Genomic DNA, 20,214 nt, shown 5'->3' with positions numbered 1-20,214 from the left:
ATAGACTAGAAGGGGTTCGGGGCCTTTGCATGTGCTGTTCTTCTGCTTTGATCATCACTGCCTGCTATCGCAGCGCAGCTGCCCTCCCACTCAGAGGCCTTTCCTGACTATTCCACAACTCCGTCATGCCCCACCTGTCGTCCTCTACATCCTCTTTTTAGCCATTTATCCTTCTTGGTGTTTGTTCATTTGCACGTATTTGTGTCCTCTGTTGAAGGTCTGTCTCCTCCTGGTCCAGAAGTGTACAAAGGCAGGGAAGTGTTTTGTTCACCCCTGTATTCCTAGCGCCTGCCAGGTCCCAGACATAGGGGCTTAATACAGATCAGTTGGGTGGGGGCAAGCACTGAGGTCTGAGAAGTGGCAGGAAAGAGGCAGGGTCGACTCTCCCTGTCGTTCCCTGCGAAGGGGGCCCTCGCTGCTCCTGGGCGAGAGTGTCATGAGAGCAGCCGTGCTCCCAGGAAGCAGCACCTGACCCTTCCTGCCCTCCCTCTTGATCTGCATGTAGGGGAGCGCTTGGCCAAGCCGGAGAGAGGCAAGATGAGAGTGCACAAGATCTCCAACGTCAACAAGGCTCTGGATTTCATAGCCAGCAAGGGGGTCAAGCTTGTGTCTATTGGAGCCGAAGGTGAGTGAGGCCGACCGTCTGGCTGCTCGGTAGAGCCTGATTTTCTGCTCCCTGTTCTCTTGGCCTTTTCTGCTCTGACTCCCAGGTTCCCACGCTGTTGGGTGCATTGGGAAGTGAGGGCAGCCAGCACCAACATGTGGTTGACGTGAGGATTCTTCACGTAACAGCTGCACTTTCCGTCCAGTCTCGGCACCCCCCACATTGGCTCTGCCCCCTGGAAAACCAAGGGCCTGCTCCCTGGTCCTGACCTAGATCCCCCTCACCCCCAGCCGAATCCTGGTGCCTTGAGATCCTGTGAGAGTGGAGTGCCACCTCCCTCACCCAGTGGCCTGCCTGCTCTCTGCTGCCTGAGGCAGAGAATTCTGTTGCCTGGAGAGTGTTAGACACCAGCTGGGTGGAGGTCTTCCCAGGGGTCTGTGGGGAAGACTGATGTCCAGAAGCCTTCAGGAACATTCCTAATAGCATTTCTCTACAGATTAGCTTCTTGACTCTTTTTCTTTCACTTGAAAACAGTTTTTTTTAAAGCTCAGTATACATTGTTATTCATTTGTTCTTAATGGTTTAAAAGAGGCAGTGCAGTTTCGGTGTGCACTGTGGTGTTCTGGAAGGATTTGGGGAGGGTGGAGGAGAACGGAACACCGTAGCCAGGGTATCAGCACTGGATTCATCCAGGACTCCCTGGGCACCTGCTGTGCGGCACCAGAAATCTAAAGCTGGGAAGCATTTCCATCCATTCATTCACCATTTGACATACGCGCATGGCTGTGAATGCCTGAGCACTCGCGCCCTGGCGGGGTCTGTGCGGGAGGCGATCTCTCTGATCCCTCACATGGCCTCCCTGGTGGCTCTCGTCGTTACCCTCATTGGATGAGAAGTAACCAGATGCCTAACGAGATGAAGTAACTTACTGAACGTCCCAGTGTCTATAAGTGGCAAAGCCAGAGTTTAGACCAGGTCTGTGTCGGAGAAATCCCCCCCCCATCCCCCCCCACAGCCCCCTCTTGAAGAGGGTTGGGGGACTTGCTCCAGTAAACCAGAGGAGCGCATCTCTTCTCTGGTGGGAGGAGTCTAAAGCTCTCCCCACCCCTCCCTTCCTTTCTAGAAATGGAGGGATTTTATATTGCTACATCAAAGGCGAATTTTCGCGCAGTATCGGCAAACCACAGTCCGAGGTCTCAAATCCGGCCGACAGGGGTTTTCGTACCTGCTGGAAGCCAGCCACACCTGTCTGTTTACATTTCTCTTTGTCTGCTCTCCTGCTACAGTTGACAGAAGAGTTGTGACAGAGACCGCATGACCTGCAAAGCTGAAAATACTTCCTGTCAGGCTCTTGGAGAACAATTTTGCCAAGCCCGGCCTTACTGGGGACTCGGGCTTACGTTTGAGTGGTTGTGGGTGCCACCCCGTGTGTCCCAGCACACCCTCGGCTGTGAAGCAAAGTCCACGTCTTCTGCGTCTGTGTGGCGCACACAGCAGGTGCTCAGGAGATGTTCAAAGGACTCACACCTAGCGGGGTATTTGTTTTGTGAGTGGAAACATAGTCTCTGCTTCTTGGAAGAGTAGTTTGCTTTATGAGGGAAGATTAAAGACTTGGCAGAAAAAGTGTCCCCGAAGCAGGGCTGGGAAACCGGAAGATGGCGCTCGGCTGGTCTGGTGTAAGCTTACATGCCCCCTGGGGCAGGGCCGTAAAGGATGTGTAAGGGAGAGCTGGGGTGATGGTAGGGATGAGTGGGGATTGTGGAGAACTGGGGAAAGCATGTCCTTCCTTCTAAGCCGGGCAGCTGCCAGGCAGGTCTGATCGTTTGTTGCTATGGGGGGATACAGGTCCATCATGGCAAGACCTTTCCATCTTTTTTCAAAAGAAGCCAGAAATCCAGATTTTTAGAAAGAAAAACAGCTACCTAACAGTCTTTTTTTTGTTTGTTTGTTTCTGTTTTTGTTTTTTAAACTCTGAGCAATATTTCTACCCTTTAAAAAAATAAAAAATAAAAATTTAAAATTAAAAAGAACCCTCTGAGATCCAAAGGGGAGAGGAAAAGGGGAAGATGGGAGAGAAGAGCCCTTGGTCCCAGCTCTTTGGCTAGGATGCTTTGCCTGGGCCCTCCCTTTCTGCCTGTGAGCAGGCCTGTAGGGTGGGTATCATCAGTCACATTGTGTAATCCCGGGAGCTGAGGCTGAGAAGAGTTGCCGGGGTGGAAGCCGGTGCTGCGGCTGAGCACAGGCTGTGGGCTAGACTCCTTCTGTGGGGCAGAACCAGATTGAACCCTGGAGTTCGGGCTCCAGAGCTGAGATCTGAACCTCTTTCCGTCGCTGCAGACACGGCGTGTGGGGGCCGAGGGCAGGACTTTACTGTGTGCTTGTCCTCAGCTACGGAGGGCTAGGTCCGCTTGGCTGTGCATGTTCCAGCAGAGGGCGAGGAGCAAAGACAGACCCGGGCATAAACTCCATCCGGTGTCTTTGACCTTCCAGGAAGTCCACCAAGCTGGCCACGATTTCTGATTTGTTTCACACGGGCCTCGCTTCTCTGAAGATTTTGAAAGCCTCCTTTAAAATGAGATAATCCTGACCTCCTTGCTGCCCTAGGGATTCCTTGCTGTAGGCCGAGCCTTCTACGTTGAAATCACCTCTCCTGTTTCAAACTGAGCACTGAGATCATGTGCTGGGATGTCTGCCCTGCCATGCCAGGAAACTGGATGAGGCCACAAATGGGGTTTGTTTATTTTAATGAAATGCGGTTTATTGCTGTAGGCTAGCATAAAACGCAGAGGAGCAGATCCCCGGAGTCTGACTCGTGGGAGTCTGGGTGGGAGAGACTTTGCCAGGTACACTGAGGGGCATCCTGGGCTGATGGGGGCAGTCCCAGCATGGGCGAGACCCCAGACCTTTAAAGGATTATCATAGGGTGCAGGACTAGACTCTGGTGAGCCCCTGATGGTCAGACCCAGGCCCAGGTGGCCCTCTGGGAATGGAATGGGTGCTCTGGAGGGGCCTGTGGTCCCTGTCCCCGAAGGTGTTTGCACGGAGGCTGAAAGGGATTTCCGTATATCCAGGTTGGATTAGAATAGATCCTTGATTTAGAATACACTTGATTTAGAATGTCTAGACTTCATGGACTTGAGGCTTGACCTAGGTGAGTGGTTGGGATTTAACCCTGTGAGAGGACCAGAAGGATTTTTTTATCTGAAGATCTTTGGGCGGGGAAGGCCTGATGGCTTTGGGTACCAGGAACCTGGGCGTGGTCTTGATGATGGGTCACCTGTGCTGGGGGTGAAGCGTGGGTCTGGGAGCCGGTGACCCCCGGCGGTCTAGTTTCTGTCATGCGGAATGTTTTCATTCTACCATCTGAGTTGTTCATGGGGTGACTGCCTCCATGGGGTGGGGGCAGGGGGTCAGTGCAGGATGTGAATATGTCTTGGTGGGCGTAGACCAGGAACAGCAGAAACATGGCCCCGCTTCTTCCTGTACCCACAGCAGACAGTTTAGTCTGTCATCGTGTTTTGTCCCCAGGGCCCAGTGTGGCCTTGGGACCCTCTTTTGAGACCCAGCTTTCCTGGCAGTCCCCTGACATAAGCTGGTGAGATGGGCATCCGTGATCCAGACACACAGATGCCTGGGAAAAGGATTTGTTCTGGGGACCCTCGGGGCAGGGGTGGGGGGCAGGGGCTACGCTCTGGGGGTGGGACAGGGAGCCACTGGGCCCTGAGGCTGGGGTGCTGTAGGGGGTGTCAACCCACTCTTTTTGCCTGTACTTGGCTCTCCTGTGTCCTGCAGGATCTGGTATGAGTGAGACTTCAGTGAGCAGAAATCCCTGGGGGTTTCTGGGGAAGGGAGGGAGGAATAAGTAGGCAAAAAAGAAGCCACTCTTGTCTCCCTTAGTGCTGGGAGGGCACCGCACTCGAGGCCACAGGAGGCCCAGGTATTTGGCCTTCCCAGGTTGGGTGTGGGGGGAGCCCTGGGACGGGGTAGAGGCAGGGGGCCAGTGCTGCAGCCTCTGCCCTTGGAAAGGTCAAGACCTTGCCACCCGAGCCTCTTCTAGATGTTAAAAAAATAATCCCCTGTATTGGAAACACTGTCCATGGAATTTCACACTTGTTTTTTCCACTTTCCATATTGTAAAGATTTCTCCAGGTTATTAAAAACTCGTGAAGGTAATTCTTAGTGCCTGTGTTCCTGGCTGAGCACAGCGGCGCTCTGTTCCAGACCTGGGTCCTGCCCTGGAGGAGCCCGAGTGTGGTTATGATCTCCCAGCCACGGACCTGAGTAACCTCTGCCTGTTCACCCGCACGTGGGTCGTGCCCTCCAGTGCTCATTCATTCATTCATTCATTCAACAGATGTTGATGGGGGGCTTTCTCTGTGCCTGGGACTCCCTCTGCTGGGCTCTAAGCAGTGATGCAGAATGGAAAAATTGTTCCCCTCATGGAGCTTATGGTCTGGACGGGAGAGAGAGAAAATACACACACACACACACACACACACACAGATGTCAGGTAGAGAAGAATCCAGCAGGAAGTGCAGGTGGGAGGTTTCCAGGAGAAGATGAAGCGGAGATGGAGGGAGGTGCGGGAGAAGTCTCATGGATATCTGGGGAGGAGAGAGCTGTGGGGAGGCCATGTGACCGGAGAGTTGGGGGGGGGGGGCTCTCAGGGCCCCACTGGTCATGGGCGTGGACTCTGAGGCAGGTGGGAAGCCGCGGATCTCCTGAGCAGATGGGTGATGGGCAGGGAGGGCATTTACTCCATCACACCTTGTGCTGGGTGTATTTCTGCTTTCCAACTTGAGGCCATGAGAAATGACCCTACAACAGGCCCTGTCATACAGTAGCCTTATGCTGCGTGTCCAACTGTTGCTAGGCATAGATTCCTAGAGGGAGAGTTCACTGTCAGGAAGTCAAACAGCTTCAGGGTGCTTGCCAAATTATTTTCCAGAAAGTGTGTTTTGTTTTGTTTTGTTTTAAAGATTTATTTATTTGAGGGGCGCCTGGGTGGCTCAGGGGGTTAAAGCCTCTGCCTTTGGCTCGGGTCATGATCTCAGGGTCCTGGGGTTGGGCCCTGCGTCGGGCTCTCTGCTCTGCGGGGAGCCTGCTTACCTCTCTCTCTCTGCCTGCCTCTCTGCCCACTTGTGATCTCTTTCTGTCAAATCGATAAATAAAATCTTTTAAAAAAGAACATTTATTTGAGAGAGAGCGAGCGAGCGAGCCCTGGAGCATGCATGAGTGGGAGGGGCAGAGGGAGAGAGAATCTAGAGCAGACTCTGTGCTGAACATGGAGCCTGACACGGGGCTCGATCTCACGATGCAGAGATCACAACCTGAGCCGAAACCACAAGTCGAATGCTAAACCGCGTATGCCACCCGGGCGCCCCAGAAAGTGTTTCTTCGCACCAGTTTACACTTGCATCCACAGTGTGGTAGGTGTAGGTAGCCTTGTTTACCGTCAACCCACGTGAAGGTGTGTGTTCCTTGTTTTTTAACGTGGCTAATTTAATAGCTAGGAAAATGTTATCTTCTTTCATTACAAGAGAGATTGAACATACGTATAAATTGGTTATATTTTGTGTTTTGTGAAGTATTTATTCAGGTCTTTTGCTTATTGTGAATTTAGACTTTTTTCCTTATCAATTTATATCAACCCTTTAAATGTTATGAAACCTTTGGAAATCACAAGTGAAAGGGCATTTAAAAAAAAAAAAAAATCTGGGGCACCTGGGTGGCTCAGTCATTAAGCATCTGCCTTCGTCTCAGGATCCTGGGAAAGACCCTAGTGGCTGTGGGCTCAGGATATTGGGAGTTCCTGGAAGTTACCCCTTCTCCCGGTTCTGTTTCCTACAGTCTGTTTCCTACAGTCAGTTTTTCAGGTTGGAAAAAAACAAGATATTTCTTGGATGCCAGATGGTTAGCTGAGTACCTTGCCGTGGGGCTGGGTTGCTGTCTCCTGGTTTGGAAGCGAGTGAGGGTAAGGAATCTACATTTGATCGGCATAGGTTCAGCTCCCAAGACTGTAAGTGGCTCCATGTCTTGGGCTCCTTAAAGACAGGTATTTTTTTTTCTGTTTATATTGCCTGCCTCTGGGCCTGGTACAGGAAAAAAAAAATTACTTCATAGAATTTATAGCATTTTTTAAAAGTCTCGAAGTGTTGCTTAGACTGAATTTTTAATGGATTATCTCTTAATTGTGATCTTGAAGTTGTTGTTTGATTTTTTAAAAATATGCATTGGTGCCCGAGTAATGGCATGGGGTTGATTTCTTTCGATCGATTCCTTTCGGTTGTGCCTGCACTGGCTTTTTGGGTGTGGATGGCTCACAGAGTTGCCAGAACATTGGTGATGATTTAGAAACCTGTCCCTCTTCTCTGTCAGTCTCTCTTGCCTTCCCTGATGCATCCACTAGAATTGATCACACCTATCTCGTGTCCCAGTCACCCCCAAGGAGACTTCTCTCCTGGCACCTGTGATAACCTGATGGTACTTTTAAAAGCATAACTTCCTTTCCCCTAGGAGCGGAGCTGTGTGGTCTTTGATTTCCTGTGTGGTCCATGCAGTGATGTGGGCACTCCGGGAGTTTTAACTCTGCCCCAGCTAATAGCCATCCTAACGTGTCCCAATGCCGTTTCTGTAGAAATCGTGGATGGGAACGTGAAAATGACCCTGGGCATGATCTGGACCATTATCCTCCGCTTTGCCATCCAGGACATCTCTGTGGAAGGTGGGTCTCCTGCTTTGCTTTGTTAGTCCCCAAGCCCCCTCCTCTCCCCAACCCTCACCATCACGTCTTCCTCCCTGAGCTCAGCGTGGAGAACCCCCGACCCCCTTCAGTGGGGGCCTAATTATGGGCCGCCTCCTGGGCTTCTCGGCCTTTGGTGGCATCTGCCGTCCCTCTTGGTCTGTAGAGAAACTAGAACTGTTCAGGTGCTGGTTTCCACTGGCACATTGGCCCCAGGGAATCCCACTCACTTGGGGGCTGCCCAGGGGTGCATGGGGAAGTATTGGCTCTTGGGTTGTTAAATCCAAAAGGGCAGAGAAATAGCTTAGCAGCCGGGAGGCCGTGTAGCAGGGCTCCTGGTGGACCCGAGTTCCTCCACTTTGCTCCCATAGCTCCCTCTGGTGGCCACTTTACAGATCTTTAAGAGGCCGCTCTAGGTTGGGGCTGCCATCTCGTTAACTTGGGGTCCCACACTCTGGCATTTCTTGAGCTTTATATCTGATGTGTGTACATTTATTTTGTAATAAATCATATTGATATATTGATATTTGTATCATGAAACACACATACCAAAACAAATTTTAAACAGGTGAGATGGAGAGAATATTTTTAAAGTATTTTTTATTCATGGGACACCTGGCTGGCTCAGTTGGTGGAGCGTGCTGACTTGTGATCTTAGGGTTGTGAGTTCGAGCCCCACACTGGGTGCAGAGATTCCTTAAAAAATAAATAGATACATAAACTTTACAAAATATATTTTTTATTCATTTTCATGGTCCAGGAATCTTAGATTTTTGTTCAAACTAATTCTTTCAATGGAAAGAATGTAGAATAAATTGCTTTCTTAGGGAAATTTTGGCTTGACATGTGATGCTACAACCATGGGAAGGCCTATGTTTAGGGCTGAAGCAGTTGAAAAGGTGTCCACAGTAGTCACTTCAAACTTGGATCTTGTTAGTGATGGTGGCTATAAATCCATTTTCAAATTGCCTTCTTGATGAGCTCATTTGATTCTTTGGGGACTGATTCCTTCTCAGCTCTGGTCAAATTGTCATTGTTTCAATCTTATAAAGTAGCTGGTGAGCTTCAGCTGAGGAGAAGCATTCGCTTTGCTGATTTTTTTATTGTTTGTTTGTGCTTGAAATACTATCTTTGCAGAAATCATTTCATGTCATTTTAAAGTCCATTTTTGTGAATTGAAAGTAAATGAATGCTCTTCGCTGGGTACCATTTCTGCAATTCACACATGCAAGCACAAGGGGGCAGTGTGGTTTGCCGTCTGTGCTGGGAATTCCTGGGGTCCCCTCAGACGTCTACCTGCTTTACCTTACAGACACGGGTCTGCTTCACACAGCAGTGGTGTCGATCCACGCATTAAATATAAGGAAACCTTACTTCTTAGATAATTCTGATGCTTCTGCCCCCCCACACGGCTCTGTGCACTCTGCATGGCCGGAATACCCCTCCCCAGAGATCCTGGGACTTTAGATTCATAGACGGATCAGACATAGACCTGACATAGGTTGCTGATTTACTTCGTAATGCTCCGTGTCTTTGAATTAAAGGGACTAATGGGGGGAGATACTCTGAAAGCTTGGAAGGCCATTATATCAGTATTTAAATGTGTTATGTGGCTAGCTTGTAAAAGCTGCCTCACTTGCTTCTCTGTTTCTCAAATAACTTGTCAAACTTAATTGAGGAAACAGACTTAGTGGCCTAGTAGCCCCAGGGTTGGAATCTAGGGGTCTTTGTATGGACCCCTCATGTGAACGAGCGTGGACCCCGTGGGCATGGTGGGGTTCCCATGGGCCAACACCCTTCCCTCTGCTGAGCCGGCCCACTGACCTCTGCATCCGTCATCCCCCTCCTCACAGAGACTTCTGCAAAGGAAGGGCTGCTCCTGTGGTGTCAGAGAAAGACAGCCCCCTACAAGAACGTCAACATCCAGAACTTCCACATAAGGTCAGTGGCTGGGGGCTGAGGGGCTCTTGCAGAACCTGGACTGTTGTCCCCCAGGACTCCTTGGCCCCCTTTGGCTGGGGGTAGTCTCGGCTCTGGAACAGAGCAGAGGTCCCTGGGGAAGAAGTTATTTTCTGGGGGGGTTGCCACAGACCCTCCAATGCCACCCTCCCTCCCCAAGGAGAGTATCCAGAAAGTTCTGGCCTGGGGTATTGGAGCAGAACGGGGAATGTGGCAGTGCGGGGAGGGGGACAACAGAGACCTGGTTGGAGAGTAGAATTGGATGTGGTAGGTGTCTTAGCTTGCCAGGCCCCACAGAATCTTGACCCCAGGGCCTGGGATTATGGCAGGAAGAAATATTCCTTCCCATCCTGTTTTAAGTCACTCCTGCTCCAAAGCACTGTGTGTTCATCTCTGGAAAAAAGGTGGGCCCCTCCAGTCCTGGTTTAGAGCTTTCCCCTTGGGTGGTGCCTGGCCCCACTCACCGGCTTGCCCCACCTTCTCCCTCCCTCGGGCAGCTGGAAGGACGGCCTTGGCTTCTGTGCCTTGATCCACCGACACCGGCCTGAGCTGATTGACTACGGGAAGCTGCGGAAGGTACGTGAGCCAACCTGACTTCCTGCTGGGTCCCTCCTGGCTAGTGGGGAGGTAGAAGGGCCGGACCGGGGCCCTCTTCTGAGAGCCCATGGCCATGGCCAGGGGTGTCACTCCCCTTAGACTGGCCCCAGAGACAGTCTGTAGAAGTAAGAGGAAAGCCTCTTGCCTGTGAGGGTCCCTTGGCTGCCCTGCGTGCATGGCACCGTGCCCTTGCTGACCTGAACAGCCCATAGCGTATGGGAACCACCGTAGGGCGTTGTTGAGGTCATGGGATCCTCACTGACATTTTCCCCTTCTATTTTCTGGGGTTTATAAAGTGGATGTAGTACTTCCGTAATTGAAGCTGTTGTATGTTAGAGGCGTTTGCTCCCATCCAGGGTCAGGACTTACTGGGCAGTCCCCGCACGTTCCCGCCGGACTCACTGCTGAAGTTTGTCTGGGGGATTTCCTTTAGCTGCTGCTCAGTTTCACTTACGCTCTTGGCTTGAAGCTGCGGGGGGTTTTCCTGAACCTGTGCATGGGTTGAGAGGCAGACTGGGAGGTGGGAGCTATTCTTAATCTCGTGGTGGTTCTGGTGTCCAGGCTGGCCTAGACCTTGGAGAAGTCTGTCTGGGACCACTCTGAACTCACTCACCAGCTTTCCTCTGAGCCCATTCCGGTGCCCAGAGGCCGCCCATGGAGCCCTCCCCCGAACCCCAGCTGATGATCGGGAGCTCAGGTTGGAATGTTATCAGTCCCTGTGTGACTCTCTTGACAAGGCAGCTTCTAGGAATGCCTGTTCTCCACTTTATCTTGACACTTGGAGAACGCAGTGTTCAATGAAGACCCCCACGTGGCTTGTGGCCTCAGAGGCCAGGCTTGATGTCGCCAGTGTGGGAGCTGCCCTGACAACTCCGTGATGGTATCAGGGCCTCAGTTTCCAGGGTGTCGCAGAGGAAAGGAGTAGACTCCCATTTCCTCTGGTCGCTCGAAGCCAGGACAAAGTCTGAGGCTGGGCCCCGGGCCCACTTTCTTTTTTTTTTTTTAATGGTTTCATTTATTTATTAGTGAGTGAGTGACAGAGAAAGAGCAAGCAAGCGAGCGCACAAGCAGTGGGAGGGGCAGAAGGAGAAGCAGACTCCCAGCTGAGCAGGGAGCCTGATACGGGGCTCAATCCCAAGACCCTGGGATCATGACCTGAGCCAAAGGCGGACACTTAACCGACTGAGCCACCCAGGCGCCCCTCACCCACGGCCTGGCCCTGCATATGTCTTTGGTCAGTGGTCCAGCTCTTCCCAAGCCACCATCTTAGTGGGTGGGAGGGTCCCTGTGCTCTAGCTCAGCTGCTTTGTGAGGAAGAAAATCAGATTGAGAACCCCCAGACTTACCTGAAAGCTGTGTGGCCGAATCAGACAGAGCTGAGGTGGGAAACCCTAGAGGTGATGATTTTTTTTTTCAAAGGCATCATCACGTACCTCCTAACTGTTTGCCTGATGCACCTCGGTGATAGGCATGCGTGTGTCTGTCCCTGTGTCTGTGTGCTGAGGGGACAGCCAGTTAGTTAATCCATAGCTGTTTGTCACCCTGTATAAAGTGGGGCCCTGCTAACAGTGGCTGTCCGGTCCCTTCCCCCGTGCCACAGACTATAGGATCTTAGCCCTCCAGGAGGTGAGAATCTAGGGCTCTTTGTTTGCTGCCCGGTCAGCTGCCCACCCCCATATGTCTTGTCTTTTCACTGTTTCACTGTGTCTGTCTCTCCTCTTTTTAATTCAGTGGCATCATTAAAATCCAGCCCAGATCCTAGCACAGACCTGGTTGCACTGAACCGTGGCTGCTTTCCAGAAAGCACAGATTACTGGAGCCAAGCAGTGTTTGGACGCCGGAGAGCTCTGGGGCTCTGGCTGGGAAGCTCTTCCTTCCCATTGTGGTCTTAGCTGGGCATGGGACCCTGGCTATCCCTGGAAATTGAGCATGGCCAGCAGGTGTAGCCTGGTCCCGAGGGCTGCTTAAGGCCCTGGATGGAAGTGATTTCCACTGCTTGGCATTGTTTATGTTTTTGTTTTTTTTTAATCATTCTGGAAGCTCTCAGAAACTTTCCCAGGAGGGCTCTACCTTCTCTTATTTTGAGCAGTTTCTTCCTGAAAGCATCCGGGTGAATGTATTTATTTCTTTGTAGCTTTGTGATTCTCGTCTTAGCACATGGGGACACTGAGTCCTGGGCTGACAAAAGCAGGCTGCTGTAGGTTAGTCTGGGGAACCAGGAAATAGCGTGGGAGGACCAGCAAGGAAATCCCATCACTGTGTGGTGGTTTTTTCCCCCCACATTAAAAAATTCTTTTAATTACGGTAAAACATGCATAACATAAAATGGAATGTGCATAAAAACACAAAACATAGATAATATAAACACTTGAGCCGTGCTGAGGTGTTCAGGGCGGGGGCGGGGACATGTCTCCAGTGCTCTTGGTCCTACACAGCTGAGACCCTGCACCCGTGAAACCGTCACGCCCCGCTCCCTGTTGCCCCCAGCCCCTGGCAGCCACTGTCCTACTTTGTGACTCGGTGAACTTGACTGCTCTGAATGCCTCTTGTAAGTGAGTCATACAGTATTTGTGTCTGGCTTATTTCCCTGAGCGAATGTTTTCAAGGCTGACCCAGGTGGTAGCAGGTGTCGGACTCTCCTTCCTTCGGAAGGCGGGGGACCAGTCCATTATAGGGACACCACATTGGTTTGCCTGCTCATGTGGCAGCCGGCAGTTGTGTCATTTTTGCCTCGCGGCTTTTGTGAACGATGTTGCCGGGGATATGGGTGTATAGATAGCGATTTGAGTCCCCGCTTTCAGTTCTTGGGGCTGTAACCCCAGAAGTGGGGTTGTGAGTCCTGTGGCAGTCTGAGTCCCCCCCACACTGTGTGCCCAGCGGCTGCACGAGTTTGCATTCCCGCCCCCCGTGCCCAGGGGCTCTGCTTTCTCAGTCCCTAGTTCGCGTTCTGGAGATAGTAGCAGACATCAGAATAGTCTCGTTGTGGCTGTTTGAAGGAGCGGCCAGATTTCATGGAACAGGAGCAGCTTGAGGTCTCCTAGTCCAACTCTTGAATAGCAGAGGGGAGGCCGAGGGTGGGCTGCTGAGTGGCAGGGCCGAAACCAGAAGCCTAGAGAGTGGCGCCCAGGCCAGTGATCGGCTCTCGGCATGTGCTTTTTAGCTGTTTTTTTCTCGGGCTGCAGGCCAATACGCTTCACCTTCTTTCTCTGACAAACTGAGGCTCGAGGAGGAAAAATGGCCCTTTAACCCCAGCAAGCTCTAGAGGGAAGCCGGCCTTGTGCACACCAAGAGCTGGGCTCTGGGGATCAAGCCCAGGGGGCCAGAGACATTCTGTCCCGGCCCCCGTCTTTGATCACCCAGACTTCTCGGCACCCCCCCATGCCTTCATCCTCTTCTTCCTCTAGGATGACCCACTCACAAATCTGAACACAGCCTTTGATGTGGCGGAAAAGTACCTGGACATCCCCAAGATGTTGGATGCTGAAGGTAAAAGGTGTTTCTTTCTGTGCCTGTGACTCTTCTCTCACCGGCCTACCAGTGGCCAAGACGGGTGGGGCCCGAGGTGGGAGGGGGGAGGCCTGGTTCTGCGACCTCATCTGGGGACCCCGGTGGGGGTGTGGGAGGACCTGCTTGTGAGGGATTCCTCATTCCCTGTGGCTTGAAGGGGAGGCTAGCTGATCGGCATCAGTTGCCTGAGGATGGTTCTCTGTCTTGGAGCTGGGGTAGTGGGTGCTGGGGTGGAGCAGTGTTCTCTCGTTGTAGGGGAGGGAAAAACTCTTTCCCCCTACCTCCTTAGGTGCTACGGGTGGGATCCTGTATATTAGACTGGCAAAAGACAGATTCACGAGAGAAAAGCATACAGAAGTCTATTAACGTGCATTCACAGAGAGCTCTCAGTGATGAATACGTTGCAGGGGTGGTTAGGAATTTGGGGTCTAAGGCCACACCTGACTTGTAGGGGAAAGGGAGGGGGACAACCAGCATTTATGGAAAATCAAGTGACTTTTTAGAAAGTTGCCTGGGCCCTTAGGAGACTAGGAGGGAGAGGTGATTGTTGGTGACATTGTCTGGGACCATTTTCAAATTGATAAAAACCAGGACCTAGAACAGTCTATGAACTTCCGTATACCCATCCTCCCGAAGACACAATTAGATTTTGCCACTTTTCCCCCCTTTGGTTTTCTTAGTTGAAATATTTTAAACCCCAGACATCACAGCATTTCACCACTACATACTTGAGAATACGTGCCTTAAAAATGTGGCTCTCTTCCTCTGCAGCCATAAAGCAGATTTCATGCCTAGTAAGGTGACTATAATTCCTTGATATATCTCTTGCCCAATTCAAAATCAGATTTCCCTGATTATTTTTCTCGAGGGTTGGTTGGTTTTAATCAGGATCCAAATAAGGTCTGCATGTGGCATTTAGTGGTTCTCTTTCTTCTGTCTTTTCGCATCTGTAGCACCCCCCCCCCCACCCCGTTCCTTTTTATTCCTGTCATTGAACTTGTTGCAGAAGCAGGGCCAGCTGCTCACGGAATGGTCCTTATTCCGGGTTTGTTGTTTGCCTCCTTGGGACACTGTTTCTCTGTCCCTCTACCTGTGCTGTTCCTGTAAGTGGAGGCTGGTGCCGGAAGCGGGTAGGGTTCAGGCTCAGCATTTGGGCATAGGAGACTTAGAGGTTCTGTAAGCTTCTTCCAGCGTCACATCACGAAGGGCGTCATGTGTTCGCCAGCTGGCTTTTAACTCCGGATTTTTCTTGCCAGACATCGTCGGAACCGCCCGCCCGGATGAGAAAGCCATCATGACTTACGTGTCCAGCTTCTACCATGCCTTCTCTGGAGCCCAGAAGGTACCCGGGGCCCCCTGCTCCTTCCTCGCACAGCACACCTCATGCCAGGCCCCAAGCCATGCACCCCCGCCCTGCCCGCCTCTCCCTGGCGGCGGGGCGCGGAGGGTCTGTCTCTCTGGTAGAGTTAGCTCCTGGGGCCAGCGTGGCATGCTCTTCTTGCTCGGCGCCTCCTACCCTGCATCTCTGCTCCTTCTCTCGTCTTCCTCTGCAGTCTTTGAGAAGACTGGGCTAGAGCTTGCCTTCTGGGGCCCAGAGGGCTGGCTTGAGCAGGAAGAGCTGCATGTGTGAAATCAGGCTGGGGGTTCTGGATGCCTGGAAGGCGCAGTGGGCAGCAGCCCCTCTGTGCCCACCTTTGTTGAAGCTACAGGCTTTCATGGAGCTATGGGGCTTCCCCTGGGGAGGCATCTCCTGTCTCTACTGACCTATTTTACAAAGGTGTCACGAAGCCCCCACCTTTCTCCCATTCACGGGCATGATTTAGCAAATCTATCCACAGCTTTTTTGGACCCTGGTGCCTTTTATATCCTTCTTTATCCTGCCTGGGACCCGCATGTGGGGTCACTCTGCGCTCTGTATTCACAAACATAAGCACAACCCCTAGGAGTGGGGTGGGGGAGGAAGGAGGAGGTGGGCATCTGTGAGTCCCTTCAAATGTCCTGGCTCAGTTTTGCTCAGGGAGGCCCGTTTAAAGTCCAGTTGTGCAAGTTCTGCACTGCACAAGGGTACCACAACTAAAGAGCACCATTCATGCCACAGACATTGAAGATTTGAATATTTTCATTACTAGGCTTAGCTCAGGCAGCAGAATCCCCTCTCCTAGACCCCGCTCACAGGCAGGACCCTGAAAACACAACATGCAGGTCGACAAAACTACAGACCATAGGCTGGGCCTTCATCGTTTCAGGCCGTGGACCTGTCCCATCACGTGGATGTGCTCAGGCAAATTTCCCACCCTCCGCGTGGAGTCCGAGTGACCTGTCTCCATATGCATGATGGGGGTGCTCCCCCCACCTCTGCCCAGCCTTCCCCTCTGCTCTCTCTGCCCCTTCCCTGTCTCAGCCTCTGCTCTGTCCCCTCCCTGCCCCTCTCCTCCCACCATCTCATTTCTCCTCTTTCTGCCCATTCCCTCATTTGCCGTCTCTGCAACCATCCTGTGTTCTCTCTGTCCACCACGGCTGTTTGGGTTTATTCTGTGCTGCTGCCGCTCCCCTTTCTCCTCTCAACCTCTTCTCCTTCTCTGTGCAGATGTGTAGGCACGCTAAGGCCGGATGGGAAGGCCATGTGACCTATTGTTTCATGTCACTGCCACGCCTTCTTGGGTGCGCAGAAGGTGAGCTCTCCCTCGGCCTCGCCCGCTCTCCCTGCCGCCCTCCACCCACCTCTTCCCGTCCTCCCGGGATATTCCAGCAGCGGTCTGATGGGCCGTGGCCCCTGCAGTGACAGGAGGGCTAGAGAAGGCCCCTTGCCTCTTGTGCTCTCTGAACCTTGGCCAGGACACCTGAAGGTGCCGGAGAGCCCCAGCCTCTGGCTGGCCCCCTGTATCTCTGTCCACACACGCTGGGCTTAGTGGAGGCCATAGATGGGAAAGGAGCTTGTGGTCTCAGCTTCTTCCCTGGACCCCGAGTCAAGAGCCCTTACCCCAGGCTGTGGAGCTCCTGGCTGTGCTTCCTGACTACTCCCTGAAACATTCAGGAACCCCTTCGTTTTCTCTCCTTCCCACTTAGGCAGAACCATCCTCTCAAGTTACCCAGCAGACAGGGCAGGGAGAAATCTGCCCTGCCTTCCCCCTGGTGTCTAGGCCAGAGGCTCAGCGCCCTGCCTGGCCAAGCCTACCATAGGCGTGCTGCAGTTGCACGCGCCACAGGGGAGACATGGGTGCCCCATAGACTGTGGGGATTTGAATACTTATTGAAGTAATCCTGCAGATGGCAGGAAAAATAGGCTCTAACATACCGGTGTGATAGTTTTCCGCTAGAAGTGCCTTGGGAAGAGGCACCTTTAAGCCATTCCGCAGAGGCACCGTATGGGCGAGCAGCAGCCCTGTTCCCTGGCTGGGTGAGCACCCAGAACCCTCCTTGCCTTCCTTCCGACCTCGCCTTGTTGGCACGGAGACAGGAAAGCTGTCCTGCTTGGAGGCTTCCTCACAGGTGTCCTGGCCCTCCCAGGATCCCCAGCCCCTTCCAGCCTCTTTTCTGGTCTGCCTCTTTCTTCCGATTTCTCTCTGTCCTACCTCCGCCGCTGCTCTCTTGCCAACTTCTTCTGGCCCCTCTGACCCCCCCCACCTTTCAGCCAGGCTGTGAGCAGCATCTGTGTACTTGCTCCGCCCCCCCTCCGCCCTGCCCTGATACCCACAGAGGGCCCACTTGCCTGCATCCATAGCTAGAGGGCGCTCTGCCGCGGGGTTTCCCTCTTTCTAGCTCGTCCCTCTCCCCAGCTCCTCCGAGGGTTCTGTCCTGGGCTTCATGCCTGCTGACACTGGCCTTCCCTGTGTCCTGGCTGATGATGATGCTCGGATGGGAGTGCGTGCATGCGAGAGCGTGTGCGTGTGTGTACGTGCGTGTGCATGTAGCAGCCTGCTCCCCCCCTCCCCGATCTCATGCCACCTCCCCCATGCCCTCCTCCCTCCCTCTCATCCTTGTTGCAACCATTTCACGCTCCTTTTGTCCACATTCAAGGACAAGGTCACCAGTGTGGGGCTGGGAGTGGGGCAAGGGTGGTGGTGTGCCTCTCAAGGCTGGGGTCGAGAGCCTCTCCCAGAGTCATCCCTAAACACTTCCAAGGATTCAGACACCTGCTTAGAGCCAAGCGGGCCAGAGGGAGGGGAAACTTCGTCCTCCCCTATGGAAGAAAGAGGGTTCTTCCAGACCCACACACTCTTCTTGTCTTGACCGTCTCCATGTCTCGTGCCGGTCCAGGGACAGATCCTGAAACCCATGCCCAGTACCCTCCATCCCCTCCACTGTCTTTCTCTTGTCAAGCCTTGGAGGGTGGAACTAGAAAGGCAGCAGAGTGCCTCATGTGCAGGCTCGTGTCTACATGTGTGTGCATGCACGCGTGTCTAGTGGTCCTCCTACCCATACAGGTATGTGGCGTGCAAGTGCACATCACTGGTTTTCCTTGTCGGACGAGGACCAACTTCTGTTGGACATGATGGTTTGGGTTCTGATTCTTTCTCAGTTTTCTTTTCCCCTCCTCTTCCCCCGTGTCGATTTAGCATCAACAGAACACAACAGCTTCTGTTGATGTAGTTGGTGCTTTAAAGTTCATGGTCTGTTGGGAACGACCGTGAGAAATAACCATCTACGGCATAGGCTGGCTCTGCTGTAGGTATTTCTGGGCACTTTGAGGAGTAGATGGTGATGGTTGTATCTGTCTGGCCCTTCGGTTGCTTTTTTTTCACATTGTGAATCTCCTACGGGAAAGAAACACCATCCCTGCCATCAAGGATACACGGTCCCTCTGGGGGAAGCCCTTACACCCAGAAGCCAACAATGGCTACGGTGCAGTCAGTGCCCACTTTGCTGCAGACTTGAGCAGGGGAGGGGCTGGCCAGGGGGCTGCAGGGCTGCATAACACGGACACTTTATTGAACAGGAGGCCCTTGCGCTTGGGGGGTCCTCGGGGTTGGGTAGGGGTCCTCAAGTAAAGATGTGGCAAAGGTGGGGAAGGCAGTCCCAGTGTGGGGGACAGTGCAGCCTGTGAGAGGAGGGTGAGCTCGTCCTGCTGGCCGAGTCTCTCCCACTGCCTGGAGCGAGGCCCCCCAGGGAAGCCAGAGATGGCAGCTGGGGAGCATGCTGAGCCCCTTTGCCTGTGGGCCCTGCTGGTGGGGACACTGGGGCTGGGTGCTGATTAGGTACAGGGAAGGGCTAAGCTGTGGGAGGAAGGAAATGGGCAATTCTAGGTAGATATGGGAAATTTTTGACGAAAAAGATCACAGATGACATTTTGGTGGCATTCATGTGAATCCCTGTGGATTGTGGGTGGCAGAGCCATTGTGCGTCATTTGGCCACATTTGGATGGCAGACGAGACGCCACCTTAATTCACTACCTGGACCAGCGAATTCGATGTTGCTTTTTAGAGCAGCAGTCTGGCCTGGGATAGCTGCATTTCATGTGGGATAGCTAAGTTGTTAAGTACTCCAAGAATAATAGTCCCTCAGTTAAAAAATAAAAAAAAATAAAACACTCATAGGAAACCAAACAGATTGTTCTGCGTTAAGCTGTATAATAATACAACTTAAAGTAAGTCATGAAAAAATAAACCAAGGGAAGGTAGATGCAAATTTCTAGAAGTCTTCCTTTGGCATTTAGAAGTAGTCCTTTTGCCTAGTGTTATAAAATACTTTCTCAGCCCGGTAAAGATATTTGTGCTTATGTCCCTTATCTCTTGCAAATTCTGTTAACATCAGAGAGGCATGGGTGGTCTGGTTCCTCCTCTCCATTCAAAAGTAGGCCATCTCCTCCTGCTGGGAGAGCCCGGGAGAGCCCAAGGCCAGCACTCTTCAGGGCGGTGTTCTGATGGGGCTTCAGTTTCTCTTTCTCTCAGACAATGAATCTTTCCTCCCCTAGAACAAATCTTTCCTCTGAGGCATCTTTATGACTTGGTGGTTCTCGGTACCTCTCCCCTGAATCCCCCATAATGATGGAGTTCTTGTAGCCGCAGGAGAAATCATTTCTAGAAAACTAGAAAGTGGGACAACCAAGGTAGGCCTCGGTCCTACCCTCAAGGGTCTCACTTGCCTTCACCTCAGCGAGTGTGTCCCTCAGGCCTGCCTTCCCTGCGTGGCCTCTGTGGCCTCCTGGGCCGGGGGTGGTGGATGACTGGACCCTTCAAGGGATCGATGTGGAAACAGGTGTCACCTTGTACGCTTCTACAGGGGGAGTTATGCAGTGAGCGAAAGAAATGGGTCAGCGAACTTTCTACCTGTCTGGTTTTTTTTTTTTTCTCCTTAAAATCAAGTCTGGATTCCAGGAGCCTGCTTCTTTCCTAGAGGGAACCGTGGGAGCTGGGAGGAGTTTGCAGACGGGCCGTAGCCATTTCTAAACTCTTTTTTTTTTTTTTAAAGAAATGCTTTTTTCTTTTTTTTTTAAGGATTCCATTTATTTGGCAGAGAGAGATCACAAGTAGGCGGAGAGGCAGGCAGAGAGAGAGGGGGAAGCAGGCTCCCCGCCGAGCAGAGAGCCCGATGCGGGGCTCGATCCCAGGACCCCGAGATCATGACCTGAGCCGAAGGCAGAGGCTTAACCCACTGAGCCACCCAGGCGCCCCCATTTCTAAACTCTTGCTCTGTGACGCCTATGCTTTCTTTCCGAAGGCACATTTCCTGGTTATAATGATCACTTTTCTCAGTCTCCTCAGGTAAAGCCACCTGGGTGTGGGCAGGCTGAGTTGCAGGCTTGGGAAAGAGGTGGGACTCTCTGAAAAATCCCCAGGTGGCCCACTGGGGAACTGGCTCCCCCAG

General features: G+C 52.4%; 1 protein-coding gene across 6 annotated transcripts in view; it reads left to right on the top strand.

Annotated features, from left to right (window-relative positions):
- The window catches only part of ACTN1 (actinin alpha 1), a 95,570-nt gene that overhangs the window by 55,876 nt on the left and 19,480 nt on the right, over positions 1-20,214 (top strand). For 4 of the 6 annotated variants that reach the window (XM_080808237.1, XM_080808236.1, XM_080808235.1 and 1 more), the window contains exons 3-8: positions 506-625; positions 7,242-7,328; positions 9,200-9,287; positions 9,803-9,881; positions 13,307-13,388; positions 14,666-14,751. In XM_080808237.1, the coding sequence (XP_080664363.1) occupies positions 506-625; positions 7,242-7,328; positions 9,200-9,287; positions 9,803-9,881; positions 13,307-13,388; positions 14,666-14,751 (542 nt within the window). Of the gene's footprint in view, positions 1-505; positions 626-1,985; positions 2,281-7,241; positions 7,329-9,199; positions 9,288-9,802; positions 9,882-13,306; positions 13,389-14,665; positions 14,752-20,214 lie in introns of those variants that run through there. The other 2 variants (XM_080808240.1, XM_080808239.1) reach the window with 2 other exon arrangements.

The sequence above is a fragment of the Martes martes genome (genome assembly GCF_963455335.1).
Source record: "Martes martes genome assembly, chromosome: 7".
Classification (NCBI taxonomy): Eukaryota; Metazoa; Chordata; class Mammalia; order Carnivora; family Mustelidae; genus Martes; species Martes martes.
This window is presented reverse-complemented; position numbering and strand designations above follow the sequence as displayed.